At 51.1% G+C, this 23956-nt stretch overlaps 11 protein-coding genes across 11 annotated transcripts; 6 read left to right on the forward strand and 5 right to left on the reverse strand.

Annotated features, from left to right (window-relative positions):
* The first annotated feature begins 73 nt into the window (after window positions 1-73).
* STEHIDRAFT_95335 (uncharacterized protein) lies at window positions 74-1584 on the forward strand. The gene is made up of 7 exons (XM_007302855.1): window positions 74-166; window positions 217-325; window positions 376-674; window positions 730-915; window positions 967-1017; window positions 1073-1141; window positions 1199-1584. The coding sequence occupies exons 1-7, from the start codon at window positions 110-112 to the stop codon at window positions 1391-1393; spliced, it is 966 nt and encodes a 321-aa protein (XP_007302917.1). The 5' UTR covers window positions 74-109; the 3' UTR covers window positions 1394-1584.
* Window positions 1585-3867: 2283 nt separating this feature from the next.
* On the reverse strand, window positions 3868-5375 carry STEHIDRAFT_110056 (uncharacterized protein; the record flags this gene model as incomplete). Its single annotated transcript, XM_007302856.1, has 6 exons — window positions 3868-4175; window positions 4231-4366; window positions 4429-4690; window positions 4749-4834; window positions 4885-5000; window positions 5054-5375. The coding sequence occupies 6 exons, from the start codon at window positions 5373-5375 to the stop codon at window positions 3868-3870; spliced, it is 1230 nt and encodes a 409-aa protein (XP_007302918.1).
* A 241-nt stretch (window positions 5376-5616) lies between these two features.
* STEHIDRAFT_167593 (uncharacterized protein) lies at window positions 5617-7240 on the forward strand. Its single transcript, XM_007302857.1, has 7 exons — window positions 5617-5767; window positions 5888-6106; window positions 6177-6209; window positions 6289-6378; window positions 6431-6531; window positions 6584-6844; window positions 6915-7240. The coding sequence occupies exons 1-7, from the start codon at window positions 5654-5656 to the stop codon at window positions 7171-7173; spliced, it is 1077 nt and encodes a 358-aa protein (XP_007302919.1). The 5' UTR covers window positions 5617-5653; the 3' UTR covers window positions 7174-7240.
* A 268-nt stretch (window positions 7241-7508) lies between these two features.
* Window positions 7509-12647, forward strand: STEHIDRAFT_167594 (uncharacterized protein). Its single transcript, XM_007302858.1, has 14 exons — window positions 7509-7706; window positions 7765-7865; window positions 7997-8428; window positions 8489-9059; window positions 9127-9437; window positions 9489-9696; window positions 9754-10410; window positions 10461-11176; window positions 11245-11403; window positions 11457-11717; window positions 11770-11883; window positions 11947-12074; window positions 12133-12177; window positions 12232-12647. The coding sequence occupies exons 1-14, from the start codon at window positions 7559-7561 to the stop codon at window positions 12269-12271; spliced, it is 3891 nt and encodes a 1296-aa protein (XP_007302920.1). The 5' UTR covers window positions 7509-7558; the 3' UTR covers window positions 12272-12647.
* Window positions 12628-14082, reverse strand: STEHIDRAFT_138650 (oxidoreductase; the record flags this gene model as incomplete). The annotated part of the gene is made up of 3 exons (XM_007302859.1): window positions 12628-13318; window positions 13386-13787; window positions 13854-14082. 3 exons carry the CDS (start codon window positions 14080-14082, stop codon window positions 12816-12818), a joined length of 1134 nt encoding a protein of 377 aa, XP_007302921.1. The 3' UTR covers window positions 12628-12815.
* A 1313-nt stretch (window positions 14083-15395) lies between these two features.
* On the forward strand, window positions 15396-16778 carry STEHIDRAFT_110059 (uncharacterized protein; the record flags this gene model as incomplete). Its single annotated transcript, XM_007302860.1, has 7 exons — window positions 15396-15644; window positions 15709-15783; window positions 15846-16017; window positions 16075-16321; window positions 16373-16454; window positions 16508-16663; window positions 16728-16778. 7 exons carry the CDS (start codon window positions 15396-15398, stop codon window positions 16776-16778), a joined length of 1032 nt encoding a protein of 343 aa, XP_007302922.1.
* Window positions 16779-17332: 554 nt separating this feature from the next.
* Window positions 17333-18241, reverse strand: STEHIDRAFT_138652 (uncharacterized protein; the record flags this gene model as incomplete). The annotated part of the gene is made up of 5 exons (XM_007302861.1): window positions 17893-18241; window positions 17766-17839; window positions 17688-17711; window positions 17516-17634; window positions 17333-17458 (listed from the first exon to the last, which is right to left on the reverse strand). Exons 1-5 carry the CDS (start codon window positions 18192-18194, stop codon window positions 17333-17335), a joined length of 645 nt encoding a protein of 214 aa, XP_007302923.1. The 5' UTR covers window positions 18195-18241.
* A 287-nt stretch (window positions 18242-18528) lies between these two features.
* Window positions 18529-19802, forward strand: STEHIDRAFT_155637 (Metallo-hydrolase/oxidoreductase; the record flags this gene model as incomplete). The annotated part of the gene is made up of 3 exons (XM_007302862.1): window positions 18529-18727; window positions 18798-18910; window positions 18957-19802. 3 exons carry the CDS (start codon window positions 18529-18531, stop codon window positions 19800-19802), a joined length of 1158 nt encoding a protein of 385 aa, XP_007302924.1.
* A 122-nt stretch (window positions 19803-19924) lies between these two features.
* STEHIDRAFT_130228 (uncharacterized protein) lies at window positions 19925-21181 on the reverse strand (the record flags this gene model as incomplete). Its single annotated transcript, XM_007302863.1, has 4 exons — window positions 19925-20546; window positions 20601-20745; window positions 20802-21059; window positions 21112-21181. 4 exons carry the CDS (start codon window positions 21179-21181, stop codon window positions 19925-19927), a joined length of 1095 nt encoding a protein of 364 aa, XP_007302925.1.
* Window positions 21182-21486: 305 nt separating this feature from the next.
* Window positions 21487-22386, forward strand: STEHIDRAFT_95354 (uncharacterized protein). The gene is made up of 5 exons (XM_007302864.1): window positions 21487-21703; window positions 21791-21827; window positions 21916-22013; window positions 22070-22094; window positions 22158-22386. Exons 1-5 carry the CDS (start codon window positions 21536-21538, stop codon window positions 22196-22198), a joined length of 369 nt encoding a protein of 122 aa, XP_007302926.1. The 5' UTR covers window positions 21487-21535; the 3' UTR covers window positions 22199-22386.
* A 456-nt stretch (window positions 22387-22842) lies between these two features.
* On the reverse strand, window positions 22843-23868 carry STEHIDRAFT_95356 (O-methyltransferase family 3 protein; the record flags this gene model as incomplete). Its single annotated transcript, XM_007302865.1, has 4 exons — window positions 22843-23070; window positions 23184-23375; window positions 23458-23539; window positions 23633-23868. The coding sequence occupies 4 exons, from the start codon at window positions 23866-23868 to the stop codon at window positions 22891-22893; spliced, it is 690 nt and encodes a 229-aa protein (XP_007302927.1). The 3' UTR covers window positions 22843-22890.
* Window positions 23869-23956: the final 88 nt, after the last annotated feature.

The following is a 23956-nucleotide window of genomic DNA, read 5'->3' on the forward strand; positions in this document are numbered from 1 at the left end:
CTTTTCTGATTGGCTATACGCGGCGGACCAAGTATATTTAATCTCTCTGGCCGCCACCACCTTTGTCCCCCATCCACTCTCGATTCCATTCCACTTCAGCATCGCAGTCATGAGCAGAGTCATCAACGTCTCCAGCAAGCTGGGCGAGTACATGCTCCAGGGCTGGGTACGCCGTCTTGGTCAGATCCCAGACTGACTTTACTGACCTCAAGTCAGGTCCTAACCGACAAGTCTTGTCCAAAGTGCTCAATTCCATTGATGCGCTCACCGGATGGACGAACGCCACAGACGTGGTTCTGTGCTAACTGTGAAGGGAATGAAACTAGTGCGTGTATTGACTGCTCTTCCTCTGCCCTGTACTGACAGATAGTACAGCACACCACCGTACCCCGTCCAACTCTGAATCCGTTTCAAATTCGAGCGCGCATTATTCGCGACCGTCCACTCCTCCAACTGAAGTCTCTAGTACTCTGAGCTCCCCTACCTTTGCTCCCCCCATTGAGACCGCCGAGTCGATCCAGCGTCGCCAGCAATCTGACTTCGCCTCCAACGAGATCGGCAAACGACTACTCAAGGGATGGGCAATGTTAGCAGACGAATGTCCTGTATCCACTTGCTATGGCATCCCCTTGGTCCGCCCTCCGAAATCAGGCAGCGACAGGGATCCCAGAAAGGTGCGTCTCCTGTAATTTGAGACTTCGGTGTCGCTCAACAGTTCTGGCCCTTCAGGAATGCGTGGTTTGCGGGGGAATGTTCACCACTGAGAAAGATGCCCATGGTTTCGAAAGGCTTGTCCCCGGGGAGACCGCACCGACGGTCTCTGCTAAACGTCAACCCTCCACATCTGCTTCTGCTCTCATGGTCAACGGCTCACAAGATAAGGGAAAAGCCGCAGTGAGAGGTATCGCGTCACTGGTCCGTGTTCTGCCTCTCATGTTTAAATCCTCGGCTTATGCATAACTGCAGGATGCACCTTCGTCTCAGCCAACTGCAATATCCTCAGCTAACCCTTTACAAGTGCGTTCTCTCTCAAGTGTTCGCAGACTCTCTGACTCACGAGCTTGTCACCTAGGGCTCCCCTTATTCCTTCGACACCTCTCAAGCTACTGCTGTTCCTAATGCGTTCCGCGAAGTTCTAGAGGTATGCCATCACGCCTCTTGATGAATTCGAAGCACGTCTCATCACTTAGATTTCCAGTCCAAACCCACTGCCTCTTCACAGCCTGTGATTGATGCAACCACACGATCATTGGAATCAGCACTGGCAGTCTTGTCGAACAGGCTATCATGTCTCTCCGGTCAGTCAATCGTGGACCCAGGTCGTATAGCCGAGACCGCAGAAGCTATCGGAAAAGTGGCCCAAGCTTTGTCGATAGTGAAAAAAGTTCTATAGTATAAGTAGTGAGCATGCCATTGATCCCGTCCGTTCTTCGTTCCGTCCGTTTTCATCTATTTTTGTCAGAGATTGGCGTCCCGGGTTCTCCTGATGTTATTGCGGCTACGTTGTGTCCTCGTCTCTACACTATGGACATGTCCTTGTTTTCATCGACTCCTCAATTAATTTATCTCATCATAGTTGCGCCCTCATTAAATCAGCTCTATCTACAAACGGCTTTTCCACTACCTCGTGTGCCCCTCGAAGATATGGAGACGAACTTTGGAGTGCTTTATCCCCATTCTATCTCCCAGTATTTTGGCGCAGGCAGCGAGGCAATGCCCGAGATGATTTCCGGCACCGATCCGCGTGGGAGTCTCGTGCTCGCTTAGGCTTAGGCGCCAAACGCCAAAGTCCTTGTGTTGAAGTTTGTTATGCGTCAACCTACTCCTTGATAGCGCTTTCATATCCTCCCTACCCCTCGCCCTGAGCTCACGTCGACTTCAGATGGCTCGCTTCAGCATCTTCAGGTCAAGGAAGAACTCTAATGCGGATCCTGAAGACCGGAGCAGCGTTGTTGGAACGTACGATGAGATCGTACCACCGCCTGCGCGAAAACCCTCCTTGATGAAGCGTGTCCTCACTCGAAGACGAAAGGAAAAGGTGGCTCGTGCGCAGTGGAAGATCTACTCCAAAGACTTATGTCTATTATCTTGCAACTTCTTGTCAGGCTCCTTCTCAACGTGCTATCGAGGAACCAATCGAAGAACCTCCTCATGGTGGCCCTGACGAGGTTTGTGGCCCATCTTTGATTCGCCTTTTATTCGGCTACAGATGACTAAGAATGTCATATCTAGTGGCAAGTACTTGATCATCGTGGAGACAGTGTTCACGATGATGCGGGTAGTGATACACTTAACGAAGGATTGTCCAGAGCCAGGCATATCGTGCCATCAGACGGTTCGGATGACCAGGGTGCGATCCCAGTTGTACCAACTGTTCATCGCCAAGGTGTACAGTTGTATGACGCGCCTGTGCGCCGCTCATATGACCAGGCTAGCTCGATGCAAGGCGGGGCGTTATACGTCCCTCCACCTCGCAGTCGTGCCGACTCGCACGCACGACCTCCAAGGCAGCACGTCCGAACTCCTGCCAGTCGGACCCCTCAATCCCATAGTGCTGGTGCAAGGAGCAGAGCCGCTACGCTTCCTCGTCAGGAGTCCGCAGCTGCATCTAGGGCTGGAACTCTCCACCGTCAGGAGCAACCGCTCACTAGGACGGGGACGCTTCCCCGACAATCAGAGTTTGCTGCGACAGCGAGAACTCGCACTCGGCCGTCGCGGACTGCGAGTGTAGATCATACCATAAACAATCCAATGTCGCATAGGCCGACGACTGCTGGCAGAACTCGAAGCGTCTCACATGGAGGTCCTGCTCGTACAAGTTATACCTATGTCGGTATCTTGCTACCTCTCTCGCTTGGTGTTTGTTAGCCACTGACCCATGACGATATCACTTTGCAGGCCCCACAGCCTGCAAGTCCTGTGGACAGCATGTCCTCTGCTCGAGTGACATACATTTCAGAAGATGGTCGCCGTGTCCAGGCAAGTACTTTCTAGAAGGCGCAAAGTATCTATTCTGAGGAAACAAACATAAATATAGGTCCCAGCGGAATTCCGCGACGTTCACAATGGGCAGATAGGCGCTAGAAAAAGCACCTATTACATTGTTCCTCCCGGAATGGACGTCATCTTCCGAGACAAAAATGGAAACGAACTCACGCGGTACGTTGCCATGCTCGTCGTGCACAACTCGTCATTGAAGCATTGCACTAGCGTGGGGGAGTTTAGCAGGAATAGACCGCGGATCAAGTACCACGAAGCGCCTATCGTTGTTAAAGACGACATGGGGCGCACTGTTTACCGGTGGGCTTGACGATACTGGTACCTTGTTGAAAGGCCGTACTGACCTGTCGATACACAGGACCCATGGTTCCAGAGACTCAGGCTCACCTTACGACGCTTCCGATGTGGTTCATCTTGGAGATTTAGTACCGCCACAAGGGTCCATACCTTTCGCCCCCTCTATCGACATGGAAGTGATTAGTGTTGACGCCTGTTTGGTTAATAATCGTTTAGTACCTCTGCGCCAGTGACCGTGGATCTGGACTATCGAGGTTCTCATTCGTGAGTCTAAACAACTCAACTCAAACCCTTTCTACCGCTCACCATCCAACTCATCACAGTCGCCCAAGTGATGCTCGCAGCCAGCGCAGCCATCGCTCTCACAGGTGAGATTTTCTTATGCTCTCACTCTGCAGTTCCGCCGGCGTCACAGAAAGCTAAATGGTCGGTTGCAGGTATCCTGGGGACGAGGCACGAGTAATTAATATTTGAGTATTCTCAGCTCAATTTTGCCTCATTCCTCCTACATTATTAGAAGATTTTATGTATCCATTCTTATGTTGTCAGGTTACTATGTACGTCTCGGATTTAGGGGATCAATATACCCGTGCTCTCAATGACGCCAGTGCAATTGCAGACAGCAAGGGTCCAGGAAGGATAGCTAGCGATTTTGCGATGTGATACGGCGAAAAGTACCACAACTCCATTGCAGAGTTCACTACCTCGATCTTCCTCCACGACCTCTCCCTCTTCCCGATCCTCCCGATCCTCTCGAACCACGAGTCCCTCTTCCTGCGCCAGAGTCTTTCCTGCCATCAGATCCTGGTCCTCCAAACCCTCCTCCTCCTCGTCCACGCGCAGATCCCCTGCCACGACTGGACCCTCTGCCACGTCCTCTTCCGCGATCGAATCCTCCTGGTGGACCATTTATCGAATGAATCTCGTCCTTACTGAGCTTCAACATCCCTCCACTAAACTTGCCCACGCCCATCCTCATTCCCTTTTCTCGTTTCTTCGCCGGAGTGGGTTCAGAGGAGTCATCGAATAGCTTCTTGATCGTAGGGTGATAGTTTCCTGTATCCTTAGCCTAGCGAAAGCCATGAGTGCCGAGCTAACAGGGAGAGAACGAGTCAGAAAGGAGACGCGTACCTCTGCAAGCTGCTTTCCTCGTCTCTCAGCCTGCTTCTCCGCCATACCATCTCTAATCTGTTTCGATGCTCTGCTATGCTCCTTCGCGCGCACCGATTTCTCACCCTTTCCCAGTTTTGAATGTCCTGCTAACTCCTGTATTCGACCTGCGAGCGCTTTTTTGCGTTGTGCGGGTGTGAGGTTGAGCTCTGGGTTTGCTACACCAGACAGAAGTTGTGTGTGAACGAGTCGATGTAAGAGAGCGTCGTTCTGTGTGTTATTCCTGTCCAGGTGACGAATGTTGAGAGTTTATCCTAGAGATAGGAATGTGCGACACTTACCGCTCATCGTCGAGGTCACCGTCTGAATCTTTTGAGTTCCTGGCTGTACCTGTCACTTCTTCCCGTAATTTAGAGACTTTAGAGGACTGTGATGTTTGAGTAATAACAAGGCTGAGATATGAGACTGAGTTCTCACCATGAAAGCCTTGCCACTTATAGGATTTGAGGATGAAGTGGAGGGTTTAGACTCAGAAAAGACAACGACAGCGGGAGTTCTTATTGGAATAGAGCTACTAGCAGTGTACCCGTCGTCTGCACGAACAATTTAGCGGTTATCATTCGTGGTCAACGGAAGTACGACGCACCTTCAATCTCATCCCCAGAACCTGAAAATTCGTCGTCATCGACGCCCTCGTCCTTGCTTTCACCATCCTCATCCGTCTCTGCGTTGCCCTCGCCACCTTTCGAGCCGAAACCAGTCCATTCGTCCTCCTCGTCCTCATCTTGGCTTCCATCAGTAGCTTGAGCCTCCTCATAAACTATGCGAACTTTGGCCGAGTCAGTATGGTCATCCTTCGTGGCCCGTTTTCGTTTCTTGTTGCCAGTATGTGGAGGTTGAGAGAACGAGCTAAGGAAATTTTGTCCGTGAGCATTGAGAATGCTGAGCAGGTCAGATTCGTCAGGCATGTCTAGGATGACTTTTGCACTGTGTTTGCAGGGTGTGGAGGTGATTACAGTTGATCGCAGGCGTTAGGAGGTGGAAGGACTGGATAGGAATTTTGAGACGTGTTTCGCCAGATGAGTGGCCCACTTCCTCGCCACCTCACCACGACAAAATATTCCCACGTGTGTAGGTTCTAAGTACCGGCTGAGAACACGAGGTCGTTCCCCGCAATACTTGATCTTGGAGGTCCAGTTGGCTGAGTCTGATTCGACTACTTATTTGACTGTCCTAGATCCACACTATGCCTACGACACGATCAAATGCGAAAGCATCCTCTTCCAAAGCTCAGCTCGATGACAGGATCGTGGACCGAAGCGTCCATGAGGAAACTGAAGCTCCTGACTCAGATTTAGAGGTGCGTTGTCCTACCTTCCACGAACTAACTCTGTCGCTGCACCATCGATGAACCGTTCTTCTATAATAATCTTTCGTGCACGGCTCATACTGACATAGGCACTATCGCTTTGAATTTCAGGCACATATGAATGCCGTTGTAAAAGGCATCGATACTTACCGGCGAACCATTCATACACTTAAAAGGAAGAACAGCAAACTACAAGCTGAGCTCGATTCTCTGCATGAGGCTGAGGACGTCTCAATTCAACCACGGAAAGGAAAATCGGCTGGCCCAACCGTGGCTAACCTTCAAGCTCAAGTCAAAAGGCTGAAGCGGGAGAACAAAAAACTGGAGGAGGTAGGCCAATCCTTTTATTCTATTCACAAGTGGATGAGATTTCTGATAGTACTAATACCGGTGAACTTAGGCCCGAGAATTGGATAGGAGGAAGCTTCGAAAGGTGCCTACGCTTCCCATCTTCGTCGGTGCTTTGACCTTCATCAGACCATCTCAAACTTCCTTGTGTGACTTTCTTCTAGTACAGGATGAAGGAAGTGAAGGCTGATGCCGAAGAGCTGGGTAACGAGCTTTTCCATGGAGTCGTAGACACTTCGCACCATATGCTCAAAGTCTGCATCACTCCCACTGTTGTTTTGTTCCCACTAATTGCGACCGAATCAGATGCTACGGAGCTTCCAAGATACAATGGCGAAGGCCTGTCTGGAAGAGGATCAGGACTGTGCGATATGCTTGGAAAAAATGGTACTCGGTGAATGCCAAAGGTTCGCTCCTGACATCGTGACCCAATTCGCGCTATTTCTGATATCTTAGCAGCCTACCTTGCGAGCACATTTTCTGCACTGCTTGTTTGGTTCAGTACCAAGCAGGTTCTCCGGAACTTTCATGCCCCGGATGCAGAAAGCAATGTAAACGAGAAGATCTTGAGGTGGTCGATATGACAGCAACAGCACAATGGGATCATCTCTTATCACTGGCTCAAGACTTTGGCGTGATGGACAGTACTCGGGGCGCACAAGAAACTAGCGAGGAGGAGGCCGAGGAGGAGTTCATCGATGATGATCAGCCGGAGAATAGGCGAGTACCCGTTCCCGTCTTGTCAGGGTTTGGATTGCCGTCCTTGCGTGCTTACTTTATGACCCTTCAGCTCCACAATGTCAGCTGTTCCTGAGAGCGGACTTGCGGGTTCAGAACCAGAGGGAGAGCCTGAGGTTAACGAAGAGCTTCCACCAGCTGCACCCGCAGAGCAAGCAGATGATATTCCAGCGTCAGATGCGCCAGAGTCGAGTACTACAGCGTCGCAAGCTCAACCATTATCAGCGTCATATTCTCGATCTTCGTCGGCTTTGAAGCGGCAAAAGATGGAGGAACTAGCGGCTGAGCGTTTGCGGAAGAAGAGACGCTAGCATGGTAGAAGTACGATAGTTATCGGCCGGGTGTTGTACTACTATAGAGAACCCATGAATAGGAACCCGTAAACAGAACAATGCTAACTTCACGGGCGGGCCCGCCACTGCAAAAGGAGAAGGTGGCGAAGGACGTAAGTGGCTGGAGAAAGGAACGGTCACGTGGGAAAACGCGCTCGTTATGTTGAACAAAGGTCGCGTTGTCTTGTTGACTCTGCCTCTGCTTACGCTTAACACCCACCTCGAACGACGCGCCGCGCGCTCCCTTCATCTACCGAACATATCTACCGAGTCATCTGGAACACTTGCCCTCCGACCTCACCCACTCACCCCCACAAACTCACGGCCTCCCATTTGATCGCCACAATCGCCACTATAACCAGCCATGCCACTGTCAGAATCTCCACGGAAAGTTGTGCCACTGGCATTACCAAGCGATTCAGAACCATCGTCGCGCAGAACAACGACGACGAAGCGCATGTTCTTTTGTGGGGTCGTTGTAGAGAACGAGCCCGGCCAACCTTTGCCTGAGGGTGCGTCATTGATTCCGGCCACCCTGTGGTGTCGTATTGCTCAAACATCCTGTCCCAGACGTCCAAGAATTGGTCGCTTCCTTTGGAGATCGCATTTCAAGCTATTCAGATGGAGAAGTTCTTCCTGCTGCTCCGTCCGAGGCCGGCCCATCAATATCAGTGAGTTCTTTTCCTCCGCCAAGGTGGAGGAAGCTGCTCCCTCACAATCCGTTTCCTTATCTTCTCAAGATGGACCCACCCTGCGGACAAGACTCTCGGGGCTGACAGTTTGCGACTTTGCTCTTCTCCAGAATCCCAATACGCGCAAGCCAGTCACGACAGATGCTTCCCCGATACAGGACGTTATCAACGAACTCGTCTCAACAGAACGATCATATGTCAAGCGTCTACGAATACTCAAATACGATTATGCCGATCCTCTCCGATCCTTTGCACGGAGTAGAGACACTGCCATCATTCCCCCGTATGAAGCGAAGACCCTCTTCGGCAATGTCGACAATTTGCTTCCCGTCAACGAACGTTTCCTGGAAGATCTGGAGAAGATGGTTGCAGACGATGGGCCAGAAACTGTGGGATACGTTGGAGACGTAGCATTGCGGCATTTCAAGGAGCTTCGAGGATTTGACCAGTACAAGAATTACTATACAAAACGAGAAGAAGCCCAGGTTATATTTGAGCGGGAGATGGCTAAGAGAGGCTCGGGATTCGCTTCATATGTGGACGTACGTCTCTATGTCAGCCTATTTCCTAACAGCACCTTGATTTCCGCACTGTTCGTATAGCGCATCAAGTACTCCTCGACGGACTCCAAAAACCGAGTCGGTTTGCGCGAACTGCTCATGGATCCCGTCCAACGCATTCCCCGATACACATTGCTATTTCGTACGATGATCAAACGCATGCATCCTAACGACCCTCAGCTCGCCAAATTGCTAGAAGCAGACGAGATAGCCAGCAAGATTGCTTTGGCTGAGATGGACGTCTCGACCGTACGAGCTTCTGTCCTGTCTAGTCTAAGCACCACTATCGATGGCTTTCCACCAAATATCTACTCCAGTGGCCGCCAATTTATCGATTGCATCGACGTAGAGGACTTGTGCACGGACGGACTCACGCCAGGAACCTTGTCATCAGCGAACCCCCCGGATCCCCTTCCCTGCTCCCTATTCTTATTCGATGACAAAATAGCGATCGTCAAGCGTCCATCAGACAAGGGAGCAAAAGGTCTTGCTGGGTTAAATCAGCTGGACAGGGTGGTCCTCACACCAAGCACCCGATCGACTACTTCGAAGAAGACCGGCTTGTCTTACAAAGGCATATTTGGCATTACTCAAGTCGTTGCTACCGACGTCGGTAACGCTGGCGAGTAAAATTTCTTGACCGCTACTATCTTTTGAACGTGCTGACGCCACGCGCTCAGAATTCCACCTCTACCTCGAAAATCCTCCTCAAGACCAATCCGACCGATGGGCTGGCAGACCATTCCGTGCCTACACAGTCGCCATCCCCCCTGCTCCTGCCAATCTAGATCCTACACGCGCCCGATCTGTGAAGGAGAAGTTCTTGGAGAAGCTTTGGAACGCACAAGCCGTTCATCGAACAAAGCTGGGACAATCCGTCGTCCTGCTTGGCGCAGAGCGCGAAGTGGAGTCGCGAGGTGGACGCGTCACGAAAGCGCGGACATATTTCAACGTTTACGAGCGCACGCCATTCTTGAGGGAAGTGAACAAGGCAAGTCGCCAATCAGTCACTTTTAGACACCGTGCTAATGCTGCAGATTAGACGAAGGTCGTCGTCCATATCGATGTGACGGGTACCGCAGATCCCATCCCTTTCGGTATCGATGGCCCGCCCATGGTCGTAATTCGCGTACAGCCTATGGCTGGGGAAGTATCACGATACAGCGTTACTTCCTACGTTCCAAACGAGGAACCAGAGGATGAGGAGATCGTACATACGATGCGCATCCCTGAGCGTGTGGTCCATACAAGTGAGTTCGTCATGCGTGCTCGCCCTGCTTTGTTTTCTCACAAAGTCGTCGTGACAGTACACCAGTACGGACTGTTCAAATTTCAAACCGGCAAGAACTCTATCCCAACAACACCCACCGCCACTTCACGCTCCAAAGCAGCGATCTTCGGTCTTGACGTACTCTCGCGAAACCTCTGGCATGCGATTCCCGGGTCATCCAAGGGTGACATCTTCGGTGGTTCAGTCAACGGTCATCGACGAGCCAAATCTACCATCAGTCGCTCATCGATGTACACGCAATCGACCCAGACCACGGCCGACAGTTTGAGGTCCTCTGCACGATCAGCATCAACTGCAGGTACCAGCCTAGTTAGCGAAGACGGAGAGTCCATCGTCGAAAAGCCTTCAAGACGAACGCGGAACGTTCTAAGGCGACAGAGTCGAAGCAAATCACCTGGAGATACGATGAGCGAGCCCGAAACTTCCACTCCCAAGCGACCGACGCAGTCCCATGGGCGCTCGCAATCGTTCTCCGGTGAGGATTCCCTCTTCGATGACGAGACGACTGATCCAGGGCATTTGTACCGGCGAGAGGAAGAGGAGATGGATCAGTCAGAGTGGGATCTGACTCAACGTTTGGAGCTTGCGCGGCGAAATAGTCGGAATCAGCATGGTGAACCTCCACTATCTGCGACGTCTTGGGATAAACCGATAGAAGATACGATCTACGAAGGTTTGTGCTTTTGTATATCCTTGCGATCTAGCTTCTCATACGTTCAACAGAGGAGCCTCCACAAGCAAGTCTTCGACCGTTATCAAGAGCATCTGTTTTGCGTGTCTCTACACCAACACCACGACCCACGACACCTGACTTGGACACCGAAACTCCGCGCCGGCCCAGATCAGGCTCGCAATACTCGCTGGACGACCGGCCAAGAGGTCCACGAATTCCATCACCACTACCTCCTTCACTTTATTCTCGTCCCTCTTCCCAGGTCATTGAGACATCTGACGATGACGAAGGTGACGATGACGATTTACACTCTGCATTGGACCACACGCTGGTGAACATCAACAAACCTATCGTTGCGCCTGCTGCATCCCGGTCCAGGATCCCGCGACTCGGTCCTGATTCCTTCGACAACACACAGCAGACTTCGAGACCTCGTTCGCACACGTTCTCTCGGTACTCTAGCAGTGTTGTCGAGCCCCTTTCTATCAAGAAAAAGGGTTCCGTACGTGACTCGACTGATTCGTCCGTGCCGTCCTTACGGAGACCATATGTTCGAACATCACCAAAGGCTGCTTCATCGTCAAGATTAGTGACCGAGCGACGTGTATCGCCTCCTCAGATACGGCGTGCTCAGACGACCGGAGCGCAGCCCGAACTCGATCTCGACCTGGAGTCTGACTCTGAAGTTCCTTCCCAACCTGTCGAGTCCGTAACGTCTGTGGATGTCGAACGCTTGCTGAGTTTGTCTGGGACGGCGAAAGAAGACGTCAGTTGTGCCGCGAACGAAGCGTATTCGATATGCTTGCTGACTGTCGAGGTGTCTATTACTTATAGATGCTGTCGTCAAGGAAAGCCATGAAACGCATCAAAGCGGGCGCCGAGCGCATTCGCACCACCTCACCACTACCTGCTGGACCGTCAGACGATCGACCACAGTCTCCTGGCCTTCGACAAATGTCCCGTATTCCTCCTCCACGGCATAACCCACCCCCGGTACGTACCAGTCTACTAATTGGTCTGATATGATGCCCTGACTGTATGATTAGACAAAAGCTGCGCAAGAACGGCTGGAGGAGATGAGAAACCTCATCAGCAGACGTGTGGCTGGTGACGGCCCAAATCGTGCTCGGTCACGTAGTGTAGTAGAGTCTGCAGCACCGGCATCTACATCGTCTACATCACTAGATGAACAAGTGAAGCTCATAGACGACGCGGCTAACGAGGCAGAGAAGGATCTTCTCCGAGCCATCTCGAACCATGAAACACTCGAAACGGACTTGAGGCAGCTTGTCGAGGACTTCCGAGAGGTGAGTGCGTTCGGAACGGAAGAGGTAATACGACGCTGACTTTATAATTTAGCAAGCGACCCTTGTGGCCAGGCAGCAATTCGAACTTCGGGCTGCAGCGCGGCAGCGCGAACTTTTGAAAACCTTGCTCACGGACGTTACATTGGAAAAGGATATCACGTTCGATGTAAGGACTGCCCTCGAACACTCCATATCACGCATGAACTGATACACAAAACATATACTCCAGGCATTCAACGACGAGCTGGCTGGGTTTTTCGATCATGCTAACTTACCTGCAGACGAAGTATGGGACGCTATGGTTGAAGATCTTCAAAGAGCCATGGAACATCGGAACGCTGTCGATAAGGAAAACTTGTACGCTCCTACCTTTGTCCCCCTGCTGTAATTGGCTTACATTCCCACCTATATCCAGCCACCTAAGGCTACGACTCCAGGAGATGGAGTCAGAAAAAGAAGAGTAAGCTCACAATACCTATACCATGAGTGAATTCTCCTGCTAACGGCCCTTTAGGTGGGCTGCTCTTCTCCGGGAACACGGACTTATGTCCTAAATCTATATCTTTTCATGTTGTGTCAACATTTATGCGGACTATCATTCCTGGTCATTTTGTGCTGTATCATTGTTGCCTTGTTGTTGTGGTTTGTATATCTATATTCACTCACGTCTGCCGATCTATACCTGTGGGTTTCATTCTCTTCTGCTTTCCCCGTTCTCTTGACTCCGGGTACGATACCTTATAGCCTTACATTTACACAAGGTTCCTCGCGAGATATCGTGGCTTGGTCTTCTTCCTCTTTGAAGGCCATCGGTTAACCTTGTTCTCGCACATTTAGATGCTCTTTTTGACCCACTGTGTGGGCCTTTCCCATCCAGTCGCTTCCCAGCCCTTTTCCCGTAATACGTTTAGTGAAGACGGCCATGACTCAGTCTATTACCGAAACAGTTATACAAGTAGAGTAGCAGGCCAGATCGGAAGCAAAGAGCCAGAGAAGAACTAACGTACAATCGAGCGACCCGCGCAGATGAAGGGTATACACCACAAGAGACTCGACCCAAGAAGACAAGCAAAATGCCGATGCCAACGAACATCCAGATCACAAATGCGCGTCGTACCGACGCCACATCTCCTCAATCATCCGATGCCTCTTCACCGCCAGGTCGAAATCCCGCACTCCTTCCTCACCCTTCCAGAACGCCTCATACATCCTCCCGATGTTCCTCGCCGCCAACGGTAAATGTGCTAACTCGTCTTCGCCACAGTCCACCGTCTCGATCTTCCCCGTCTTGTGGTCGTGTAGTTCGATCTTCGTATCTGGATGGCCGACGTTCAGGAAGGGGGTTGGTGATGTCACTCTTAGCTCGCCGTCCTGCCCGAAGATACGCCACTCCATGATATGTTTGCCCGGTAGAGGTTTACCGTGGCGGAGGAAGAAGGTTACGACAGACCCGCGCTCTGTCTTCGCTTGGACAACGATCTGAGCGGGATCGTCTTGGTTGTGCGCGTCATCCCAGTCGAGTTTCCCATCGCGGTCAACGATGTCAACGAGAGGTTGGCCGTTCAGGAGCAAACTGTCGAAGGATGCGAATTCACCGAGCACTGCGACATCAAAACCGAACAACAATCAGAATCCGAGGAACGGCGTGAAAGAGAAGACAAAGCATACCGTATTGTATGTACTCGCTTGAATGTCCAAAGGTGGTAGTCAAGGGATTTGTGCCCACAGCTCTCTCCACGAAATACGAAACGTCGTCCTTCGCAGTTGGGACGTCGGTACCGACCGTAGCAAGATAAGAGCTGCTCAGCACCTTCCCGATTCGCCCGCTCCGTACAAGCTCCCTGAGTTTTTGAACAACAGGAGAGAATTTGCCCTGGAGGCCGACGAGGTTCTTCGCGTGGTGTTGTTTGGCCAACTCGGCCAGCTCTTCGGCTTCAGCAAGGTTGGAGCCTATTGGCCATTCAACGAATACGGCCTTGCCGGCGCGGAGAGATGGTGCGGCAGTGGGGAAGTGTCTCTCTACTCGAACGCTGGAGACGACGAGGTCAATATCAGGATCAGCGGCGACATCTGAAGGCAGAAAACATGTATTAGCGTCAAATTGGTCTGACAGGGTTGACGGGATCGAAGGCGTACCTTCGGGGTTGCCGTATGTCTTTGTGGTCTCGGGGAGGCCATGCAGCTTGACGGCTTCCTTGGCTCGTTCAACGGAAGTATTACACAAGGCGACGATCTCGTAGTGTTCCGAATTGAGTAAATATGGCAGGTGAGCGTTCGCAGTCCAAGCAGTTCCTTGCTGGCGCTCGGGTGCTGTTCCAGGCAGGCCGATCAATGCTACCCGGATAGGATGGGTGGGGGAGGACATGACTTGTGATTGTCGAGGGTTAGACGTGGATGAGTTGTAAGTTGGGGGCTGTAGATGGTTGCGCACCTGCGTCGTAGTCGTTGTGGGCCTTTATACCGCTGCGTACTAGAACGTGTAGACGCTCGGAAGGCAATCTAGGCTCGCATATACATCTTGCCCCGACGTGCGTGTGCGCGGCAACACAGGGGATAAGAGGAAACGATGGAGATGATTCGCTGACGGGGGTGTCCGGAGTGCAGATCCAAAAGTCGGGACGGTTCGGAATGTGGCGCTGATTGTTCATCAGCCAGACGAGCAGTGCTTGCTTTCTCCACACCTTCGCGGCATGTCAACAGTCCAGAACTGGCTAGAATACAGAGGCCGTTAGAATGAACCGTTGGGCATAGCGATGAGATAACTTACGTATTGACCCAGGCCGGAGCATGGTGTCCCCCAAAGCGAGTTGACAACGTTCACTCTGTATCACGACGCACGTCCTCGCACAGGCGTGCAGCCACCAGAACACGCTAAACTACTAAACAGGTGGTAGGGAGCATTCATAGAGGCTAGCGATATCATCCAGTACCCGCAAAGGCAACTCCGGAAGGCGCAACAGCCAGATCTCCTACATCTCGAGGCATGACAGGCCTTTGCAACGTACCGATAGCTCAGCACTTGCACCACTCCTTCGCTCATAAGTAGCCATCTAAGCGGGGGGAAAGAGTCCGGATCCATGATGAGAATTAACGGATAGTCAATTTCCAAGACACAGGTTATGATACTGGTAAGTTAGCTCGACGAAGACAAGAACTTGAAGCCGACTGGAGTTATTGTGATAGCTGTGGCAGTGTTTTGAGTGGCGCTGGTACAGCATAGTACGAGTAACATAGACAGCGATACTTCGATTATTGTTCGATGGAAACAATCAAGAAGGAGAGAGCGGCGCCACGCTGCTCGCAGAGCGCAAGAACAACAGCTTTGCAGAGCCACGTGCTCGGTGTTCGCTCTCCCAGAACGGAATGCTTTCTCATGTTGACCAGACTCGTGCTTTCGCTTGCTTTCCATTGACGAACCTGCAGCGCTTCCAACAAGTGCACAGAGTCATACCGTTCCTGGCCAATGCTATTGTAGTCTTCGTTGTATTTGTAGGCCGATAGCTTTCATTTCCTAAGATGCCGACCCTCAACCTCTCCATGATGCTTGCACACATCATCGACAAGGACGACCACCCTTGGCGGCCTAGCCCAATAATAAAGCACCGGATACCTCCAGAGTTTTGTCTTCCAGCAAACTTACCATCCACCAGTATGTCCTTACCTTACTCATGACTTCTCATGCCGACACGAGTTCAAGGATTTCTGCAGCGCGAAGCCGATAGCATTGCTCCGAAGTCACTATTGAAACAGTCACAACAAAGTCCTATACCACCAAGTCCTCACTTACTTGAAGATGCACTTTCAAGTTCCATTGTCGATGCATCTCCAATAAAGAGTCCATCATCACCTACTCTTTCCTCCATTAAGCAGGCAATGAGTCGTAAGGGGTCGACTAAGACTGTCCGGAAAGAGTGGAAGGAACCTGAGGTACGTCGAGCCACAGTATCTCGAAGCTTCTCTACTCACGCACTGTCTCCTATGTCGTGCGTAGTACTTTGAAGTTCTCAAAGCTATCGAGAAGAAGGATATAATGTATCTCATGGAGATACGAGACCGAGCATTTCATGTACGTCATTTTCACCTACCGAAACTAGTCACTTCTTCTGTCCAACTCATCTCCGTCCTCAGCTGCTTGTACGCCCATCAGGAGGCGTACCTCCTCTCGTACACGCAATGCGAATAGGCAAGTCGCACAACGAGGTAGCAATAGTTCTCCTTGGTGCTTTCTCTCGGTTCGTCAACCACCTGTCAGATGAGGATTTCCAGACAAAAGCGACGAAGGATTTGCTGAAGAGTCTTCGTGAGTAACTTTTGCCTATCCCGCTTTCATTTACCACTTGTTGATAGCTGTCCGCAGGAATATCACTCAAACAAGCCATTGACTTTGGTCTATACGTCGAACAGAGTGACTTGATAGCTTCTTTCATGCAGACGCTTATCATGAGCGAAGGAGACCAGTGGGTTGTCAATCAAGTGGCAGATGTTTCGCTTGCACTGCGGTCTGGAACAGCTGGAAAACCGGTATCTGTCGCGCAGAAGGCTGTGCGAAGGTTTGCAACTAAAGAACTTGGCAAAGCTAAATCTATTGCCGCACTGGAGGACTAGTAAGCACTATGTTGTTCTCCACGTTTATTTCCCTTCTCACGCAATTGTAGTGTGGCGAATGCTACAGCAGATTTACTGATGATGGGTGTGTGGCAAATCGCACTCGACACGATTGATGACGATGCATTACCGGTATGTGTCTGCCTCGCCTCAGAGGTGTCAGCTCATGACTCACGCACATCTAGTATTACTATTTTGCTCGCGATGATCGTGTTTATAAGGCGTTCATCGAGCGCTTGGACAGGCATAAGGGTGCTATACAACGTACGCTCAGCAGAAGAGCGAAGTGGCAAATCAGAGTGCTCAGAACAGGTTTGGAGGGTCGGAATACGACATGGAGGGTGAGTAACGAAGTGTCCGTATGATCCTTGTATGACTGAACGTCTGATATTTCTATCCACTCAGAGCAAGGTCGAACTCCTGGCTGCAGAACTCGATGAAGGTGCAGGCGTATAATACCACCACGGTCACTATGTGGACCACATACTCCTCTCGATCAAGGCACTCAGCACGTATCCCACTACCAGCTCTTCCTCCGTCGCTCCGCATTTATCCTCTCTCACTTGCATTATTTTCTGTGGCGGACCATCTTACTGTACTATTACTCACACGGACAATGGTTATCATTATCTCGGAAAGACATGACTGAGCACAGAATTCCCTGACATCCCCTACCCTATTGTTCACGCTCGTATAAGGTGCTACCCGGGTGCAAACCCACAACCCGTGTTGTAGCGTATCATCGAGCGAATATTCAAACTCTCGTGTAGCTCTCTGAAAAGAGACTATCGACCTTCCTGACCTCCTTCCATCATGCATCTGGCCTTTCATAGGCCGCTCTAATGTGATGGTGGCACTATTGATTGTTTTTATACTTTCCTTGGTCAGGAGACATTACGTTGTATATTATTCCTACGTGTTGGCACTTATTGTTATGTTCGGTCCGTCGTTTTCAATAAAATATAATTTCCTCGTCCAGATCAGTGAATACATCTCCGAGTCGAGAGAATCTAATTGAATGTGATCCGCAAACCCTTCAGATAGGTCCACATCCCGACCATAAACAAACTCAGAACCGCAGGGCCTAGTTCAAGCTGGACGATCGTGTACACCCAGATGGTGGCGAGTGGTGGGCTCTGGCAAGAACACGTTCAGTCAAGACCAGATTGTGAAATGCTTCTAAACGAGCCAACCTGTTCCATGTTCATCGTCCAGTTGCCTCGGTTCACTTGCCAGATCAGACGTCCACCACAAGCCAAGGAGAGCAAGAATAAGACGACCTGGGTACCTCGATTCTCCTTATGACGAGTGGCTAAGGAGTGCTATCAGCTCCATTTTCAGAGGGAGAACGAGAGGAATACGGACTATAGAAGATGAATATAGAAAGGACTGGTGAAAGAACTTGTCAGTGTGGCCCAACATGAAATATGCAGATCGACGTACTCGGGACTGCGCTCATCATCTTACCACCTATGACCCAATAGTCTGGTTGTTGTTTATACTGGAAGTTGATCATTCTATGCACAAGTATCAGTAAGGCATATCACATCCGGACAGGACATTCACCTACATGTTCATCAAAAGTAGCAGGAAGGAAAACGGTATGATGAGGGTAACTGCTCGAAACATCTCCTCCTCGAAGGGTGTAAGCGGACCATCCTCTTCAACAGCCACTTCCGGAGGAGATTTTGGAGGGATGACCCCGGTAGGATGCAAGTCAGATACTTTGTTCAGAACACCACTTTCTTGAATCAGACGCCACTGTTCGTCCTCAGGGATCTCGACTAGTGGTTTCGCCGGTGTTGGTCGTTGCTTAGGGCTTGTCCCCAAGCTACTGCCAGTAGCTTTGGCGTTACTTTTACCTTTTGCCATAGATGTAAAGAGGAGCGAGGATTTTAAGTCGAGTGAGCAGTGAAAGTAGTGGGAGAGTTGCGGCAGCACTAGCGTCCGCTCAGCGCTGCCGACGTGGTAAGGTGGCGAGATAGTGGGCCACTCATTCGGTGTGGCCCGTCAATGCATCACTTTTCGCCACCCAGCGCCGGGGTCAAATTGTGCGTGCGCGACTCACGATGACTCTGGAAAGTCCATGCTTTCTCGATGGTTTCCACATTCCACTCGCGACATAAGGACTCATAACGTTCACTTGTATACCATCTTTGCAAACCAAGCGCCATCGTACACTCCCCGACGTTTCTTCCGCCAGAAAATGCTCACAGGCGTGAACATCACCTTCCTTGGAACAGCGTCCGCTCAGCCCTCTTCCACCAGGAATCACTCAGCTTTGGCTCTGCGATTAAGCGGAGATGTCTGGTTGTTCGACTGCGGAGAGGCAACCCAGCATCAGATACAGAGGAGCAAAGTAAAGATGGGCAGGATTCAGAAGGTATTCATCACGCATACTCATGGTACCGTCCTTTTCGCCAAGTCTCTTGCACATCCTCGCGCTCATCGGCTGATTTTCGATACAATTCTCAGGAGATCATATATTTGGTATCTTGCCTTTGCTAGCCAGTCGCTTAAATGGGTCGGGCGGGATGGTAGACGACACAGACGACGTTCGCCTCGAAACTCCATTACAAGCTCAAGAGGTTCGTTGACTCGTTCACCACTCAGCCATCCCTAATCATTGCATAGCCTCTCGAGATATACGGCCCGCTCGGTACTCGAGCCTATATTCGTAATGGCCTGACCTACACCTATACCAACCTTGGATCCCCCTATGTCGTTCACGAACTTCGCTTCCCCACCGATCCTCAAGAGGGCGACTTCACCCTTCTCCCTGTTCACGCTTGCGAGCTTCCCACTGGCCGTAATATCACACAATCTCCCGATGGCGCATGGCACGACATATTCAAGAACGACGAAGTCTCCGTCTCTGCTGCGCCTATCTTACATTCCGTGCCATGCGTGGGGTACGTAGTGAATGAGGCTCCGGTCCCGGGGAAGATGGACCCCAAGAAGTATATCCCGCACATTGAGCGCACGAAGTCGCCGAGGTCTATCCTTAGTAGGTTACAGCGAGGGGACACCGTTCAGCTGGTTGACGGGACGGTGTTGGAGGGACCTGCGAAACGACCTGGTCGGAAACTGGGCATTCTCGGCGACACTTACGATCCGTCGCCCATCGCAGGCTTAGCGCAAGACTGTGACGTCCTCATACATGAATGTACGAACGCGTTCCTTCCTGGTCTGGACCCGAATACGAAGCAGGACGATACGTATGAGACGGTGGAGGAGAGGGCGAAATCCAGAGGACATTCGACGCCACAGATGGCTGGGGCGTTCGCGAGGAGGGTGGGTGCCAAGAGGCTGATTCTGAATCATTTTTCGGCGAGATATGCGGGGAACGATGATGTAGATGAGGAGGCGAGAACGATAATGGGGGCGATCAGAGCTTTGGCTGTAGAGCAGTACCAGGGAGATGTTGTCTGTGCACGAGATTTCATGAGCGTCGACGTAGAATACAATCAGAAAGCTTAAATTACAGGCCGCCGTCGATGTGTCATCAGAGAATGCAATCATCCCACCGAGATTTCAGTATACAACGATGAAAGAAAAGAGAACCAAGAAGTTTGAAAACAGGACTTGTGCGACCATTCAGCTCAGATATCATCGGGCAACTCTGACAGAGCGCTGCTCTCGTCACTGGCTTCTCCCTCTTCAAGTTCCTCCTCCCTGACCTTCTTCTGCTTCGCCTTCACCGGTTCCTCCGCGAGCTCACCCATCTCAATATCGTCGTCCGCGAGGGCTTTCGCATGGACCCTTCCACTCGAAAGAACAGATGCGGAAGATTGAGCTCTAAAAAGTGCTTGTACTGCGGGAGACCCGTGCCGGGATAGAATAATGGATTTTGCCCTGTTGAAGGCGGGATTATCCAGAGCACTAAGCGGGACATCGTCCGACGAAAGCTGGTCATCATCCTCCTCGCCCTCCTCCTTCTCCTCCTTCTCTTCCCCTTCCTCCTTGTCAAGGAAAGGATCGATCACAAGAGACGTAGATGCGGGTGTTGGCGATGGTGGTAGGCCAACGTCCGTCTCGCTTTGTGTAAGATCTAGGACAGGGGAGGTTTCTCGAGGCGTGTCGGTTTCCTTGCCCATGAGGCGAAGGGAGCCTAGGTCACCAATGATGGACATGAGGGCTGATTTTTGGGAATGTATGAGTCGCGTCTGGGTGTCATGTTCCGCACGGATGGCAGCCATGTCATTTTCGAGAAGAAGTATTGAGCTGAAAAAGGTGTGAATGAGTACGGAGAGAATTAGTTATTGGATGGGTGCGCACCGCCCGAGCTCCTGTCGACTAGGTAATGTGTTGATCTTCTCCGCCACCAGGTCATACTCTATCTTTTGTCTTCGTTCCATTTGAGCATGCTCAAGAGACGTCTTCAACTGCTCGATTTGGCCAACAAGAGAACCTCTCTCATCCTCTATCATGAAACACGTGAAGACCAAAGTCATAACGGATTGTGCCACGCGGACGCACCTATTCGCTGTCGTTCTCGGTGGTACACGTCCACTTGCCTCGCCTCTGCCTCGCAGACCATAACCGCCTTCTTCAACTGCAAGCTGAACGATGCTAACTCGACAAGAAATGCTTCTCGTGCATCTTCTATGGTTATAGATGATGTTGACGCGAGAGGCACAATGGGAGTGTGTGCGACGGAGGAATAGGTGTGGAACTTTTTGATTACACGCTTCAGAGTGCGTTCGTCGTTGGTAATACGAGAGTGAATGATAGCATCTAGTGCTGTGCATAAGAACAACGCGAATAATGTGGTCGAGCGTCCTCGTACCTTCTTCCTCAGCAGTGACTGGGGTCGGCTGTGGCGCAGGTGTCTCTGCTTTTGTTGGAGTGCTGGTCATTGTAGACAAAGTGCAGAAAGTCGAGCTGTTATGGAGCAAATATTGAGTACATAGTGCGACAACAAAATCAAGAGTACCACCTACCAACTAATAGAATGCAGTGGATGGACGATGGATGGTAAGTCGGAATACTGGAGCGTGAAGAAATTGGCAATGGGCCATGGCATTGACCTTTCAGTTGCACGTGATCGCACGTTCGATGGTCTCTGGACCCCGAGGGATGGCTCGGAGGATCCGCGGCGACCGCGAACGTTTATTGAAAAGAGTGTTTTTCAGAGCTCCTGACCGTCCTTCTTTTGCGCTCACCACCACCTCCTCCTTCGTCTAAACCCGACCTTTCCCTCCCCACCCAACATGTCTACCCAACCTCTTCTCCAACGCACGGCTCAGAAACGAATTGCACTCCCCGTCAGGGTCGAGCCGAAGGTATCATTTGCAAACGAGCGCACCTTCTTATCGTGGTTGCACTTCACCGTCATTCTCGGCGGGTTATCCGTCGGTCTTCTCAATTTTGGTGACAAAGTACGTCCTTTATATCTTTGGCTCTGGCCGGCCGACACGTACCTTGATTTCCATCATGTTCTTTCATGCTGATATACGGCCTTTCAGGTTGGGAAAATCAGCGCCGCTTTGTTCTCGATTGTCGGTTAGTGTTTCTCTAGACATGTAGTCCAATATCTGAATCTGCAGAAACCATCATATACCCCACGTCGATGCTCATCGTCCCGATATAGCTGTCATGATCATGGTCTACGCTCTGTATACGTTCCACTGGCGCGCCAACTCCATCCGCAAAGGAGGTAGAGGGCCGTACGATGACCGTCTTGGACCTGTGAGTCGCCTTTCTGTCTCACAAAGAAGCATCCGTGTTAACCCTAGTTGTTGTAGACGCTTCTCTGTATTGCACTGCTTGGTACGTCTGTTTGTCACTTCAGAGCATCAAAGGTGGCTGACGCTGATTTTGTTGTCCCTTCAGTCTCTGTTATCGTCAACTTCATTCTCCGGTTTTTGGAATAATTCGTAACCTACGCTGCCGAGTTCGTACCCCCGCCCACATGCTCACACCTCTACTCCCTTCCTTTCACACCCATACACCTGTACGCCTTCCCAACGGACTATTCCCTTTCAATGTATGATAAACTGGGTCCACGGACAGGATGAAAAAGTCCAACTCGCTCTAAAGCATGGATAACAAGCTTCCAAGCTATCTACCTCACTCTCTTCTTGGTGGCTGCCTTCCAGGCTGGTTTATCTTGGCGATTCAATTGATCATTATAGACGGATTTCGTTACCTCATTGCGATCAATCTCAAGGGCACTCGTGATTACATATCGCTCCTCCTGATCCATGAACGCTGTTCTTGTGGCTGTAGGTGTACGAGAACTTTGCGTCGGCTCAGGTTTCTAGAGCTCGAAGCTTTGTCAGATGGAGGACCTCCATGGGAACCAATCAGTTCACATTTACTGCTTCGAGGCGACGAGCCGTAATGTGGCGCAGAGCGTCCCATTCATTATTGCTGGGCCTCCCGCAAGATTTTCATCAGACGTACGGAACGAAAGCTCAGTGATCGTCTTGTGCCTCCAAGGCAAAGGATGCCAAAGTCTCAGACATGTGTATTGAACTGGTGCGTATACATTGACAAATCGTTTATACAATGTTCAGCCGAATATGGGCCGCTTGTCGTACGTTACCCGTGCTTCTCTGCTCACTCAGAGCTTCAGAGCATATAGGAAACCGTCGTACCCTTTTTGACCCGCCGTCCCCACCGTCGTCGCCTCCACCTCCTTGTCCTCCTTCAAATACGCGAGCAACTTCCTGACTCCCAAGTTTGGTTCCTCCACGTTCGTTGGGATACTGACGGTGCCGTTACGAACGACATTGTCGACGATCTATGTAAGACCGACACGAAACATGCATCGACATCAAAGGCAATCGACTAATCAGCACGACAAGTCTCTTGTGATGTTGGCTCGATGATGATGAAGGAAGAGGAATTACTAACGATGATGCCTCCCTTCCTGACCATTCGCTTCGCCTCGATGAAGTAGTAGACGTTGTTGACCTTGTCGGCGTCGATGAACGCCATGTCGAAGGGCTCGTCGGGCTGCAGAGCCGGAAGGGTGTCTCTGGCGGGTCCGACTAAGATCTTGACCTTGGAGTCAACGCCGGCGAGTTTCAGGTTCTCTTCAGCGACCTAGATAGCAGGTGAACGAAGGTATGTGGTCAGTATATCATGCCTGTTCGATGAGGTGCGCAGGTCGTGGAAAACATCCTACCTTGGCGTGCTTGGGCTCCAGCTCGCAAGTGACGACTTGGCCGTCTTCGGGCACCGCTCTCGCGAAACAAGTCGCAGAAAACCTGTAATTTGGGATACAACGACCGCCACATCGTCAGTCTCAGAGTCATGCTCGAATAGTGCGGCGAGTATCTAGAGGGGCGAAAGAGACGAACCCGCCGAGCGTCCCGACCTCCAGAACGCGTTTCGCATTGATCGTCCTCGCGAGGAGGTGCAAAAACTTGCCATGGGACCTGCTGACCTCGATATCGAGCAAGCCAGACGCGGCACTGTTCTTCATCGCGGCCTCGACGGCTTCGTCGCGAGGGATCAAGAAGGAGTTGTGGTATTCGTCGGAGCGGCACCAGTCCGCATAGGTGGTGGCGGGGAGGTCTCCAAAGCCCACGGACATGTTGAGAATGTGTTTGAAGCGTTAGTTGGTAGGTTAAAGGTGGATTGAAAGAGAAGATATGAGTCGCTGTGGTGCTGGATGATATTGG

Source organism: Stereum hirsutum (genome assembly GCF_000264905.1).
Source record: "Stereum hirsutum FP-91666 SS1 unplaced genomic scaffold STEHIscaffold_5, whole genome shotgun sequence".
Lineage (NCBI taxonomy): Eukaryota > Fungi > Basidiomycota > Agaricomycetes > Russulales > Stereaceae > Stereum > Stereum hirsutum.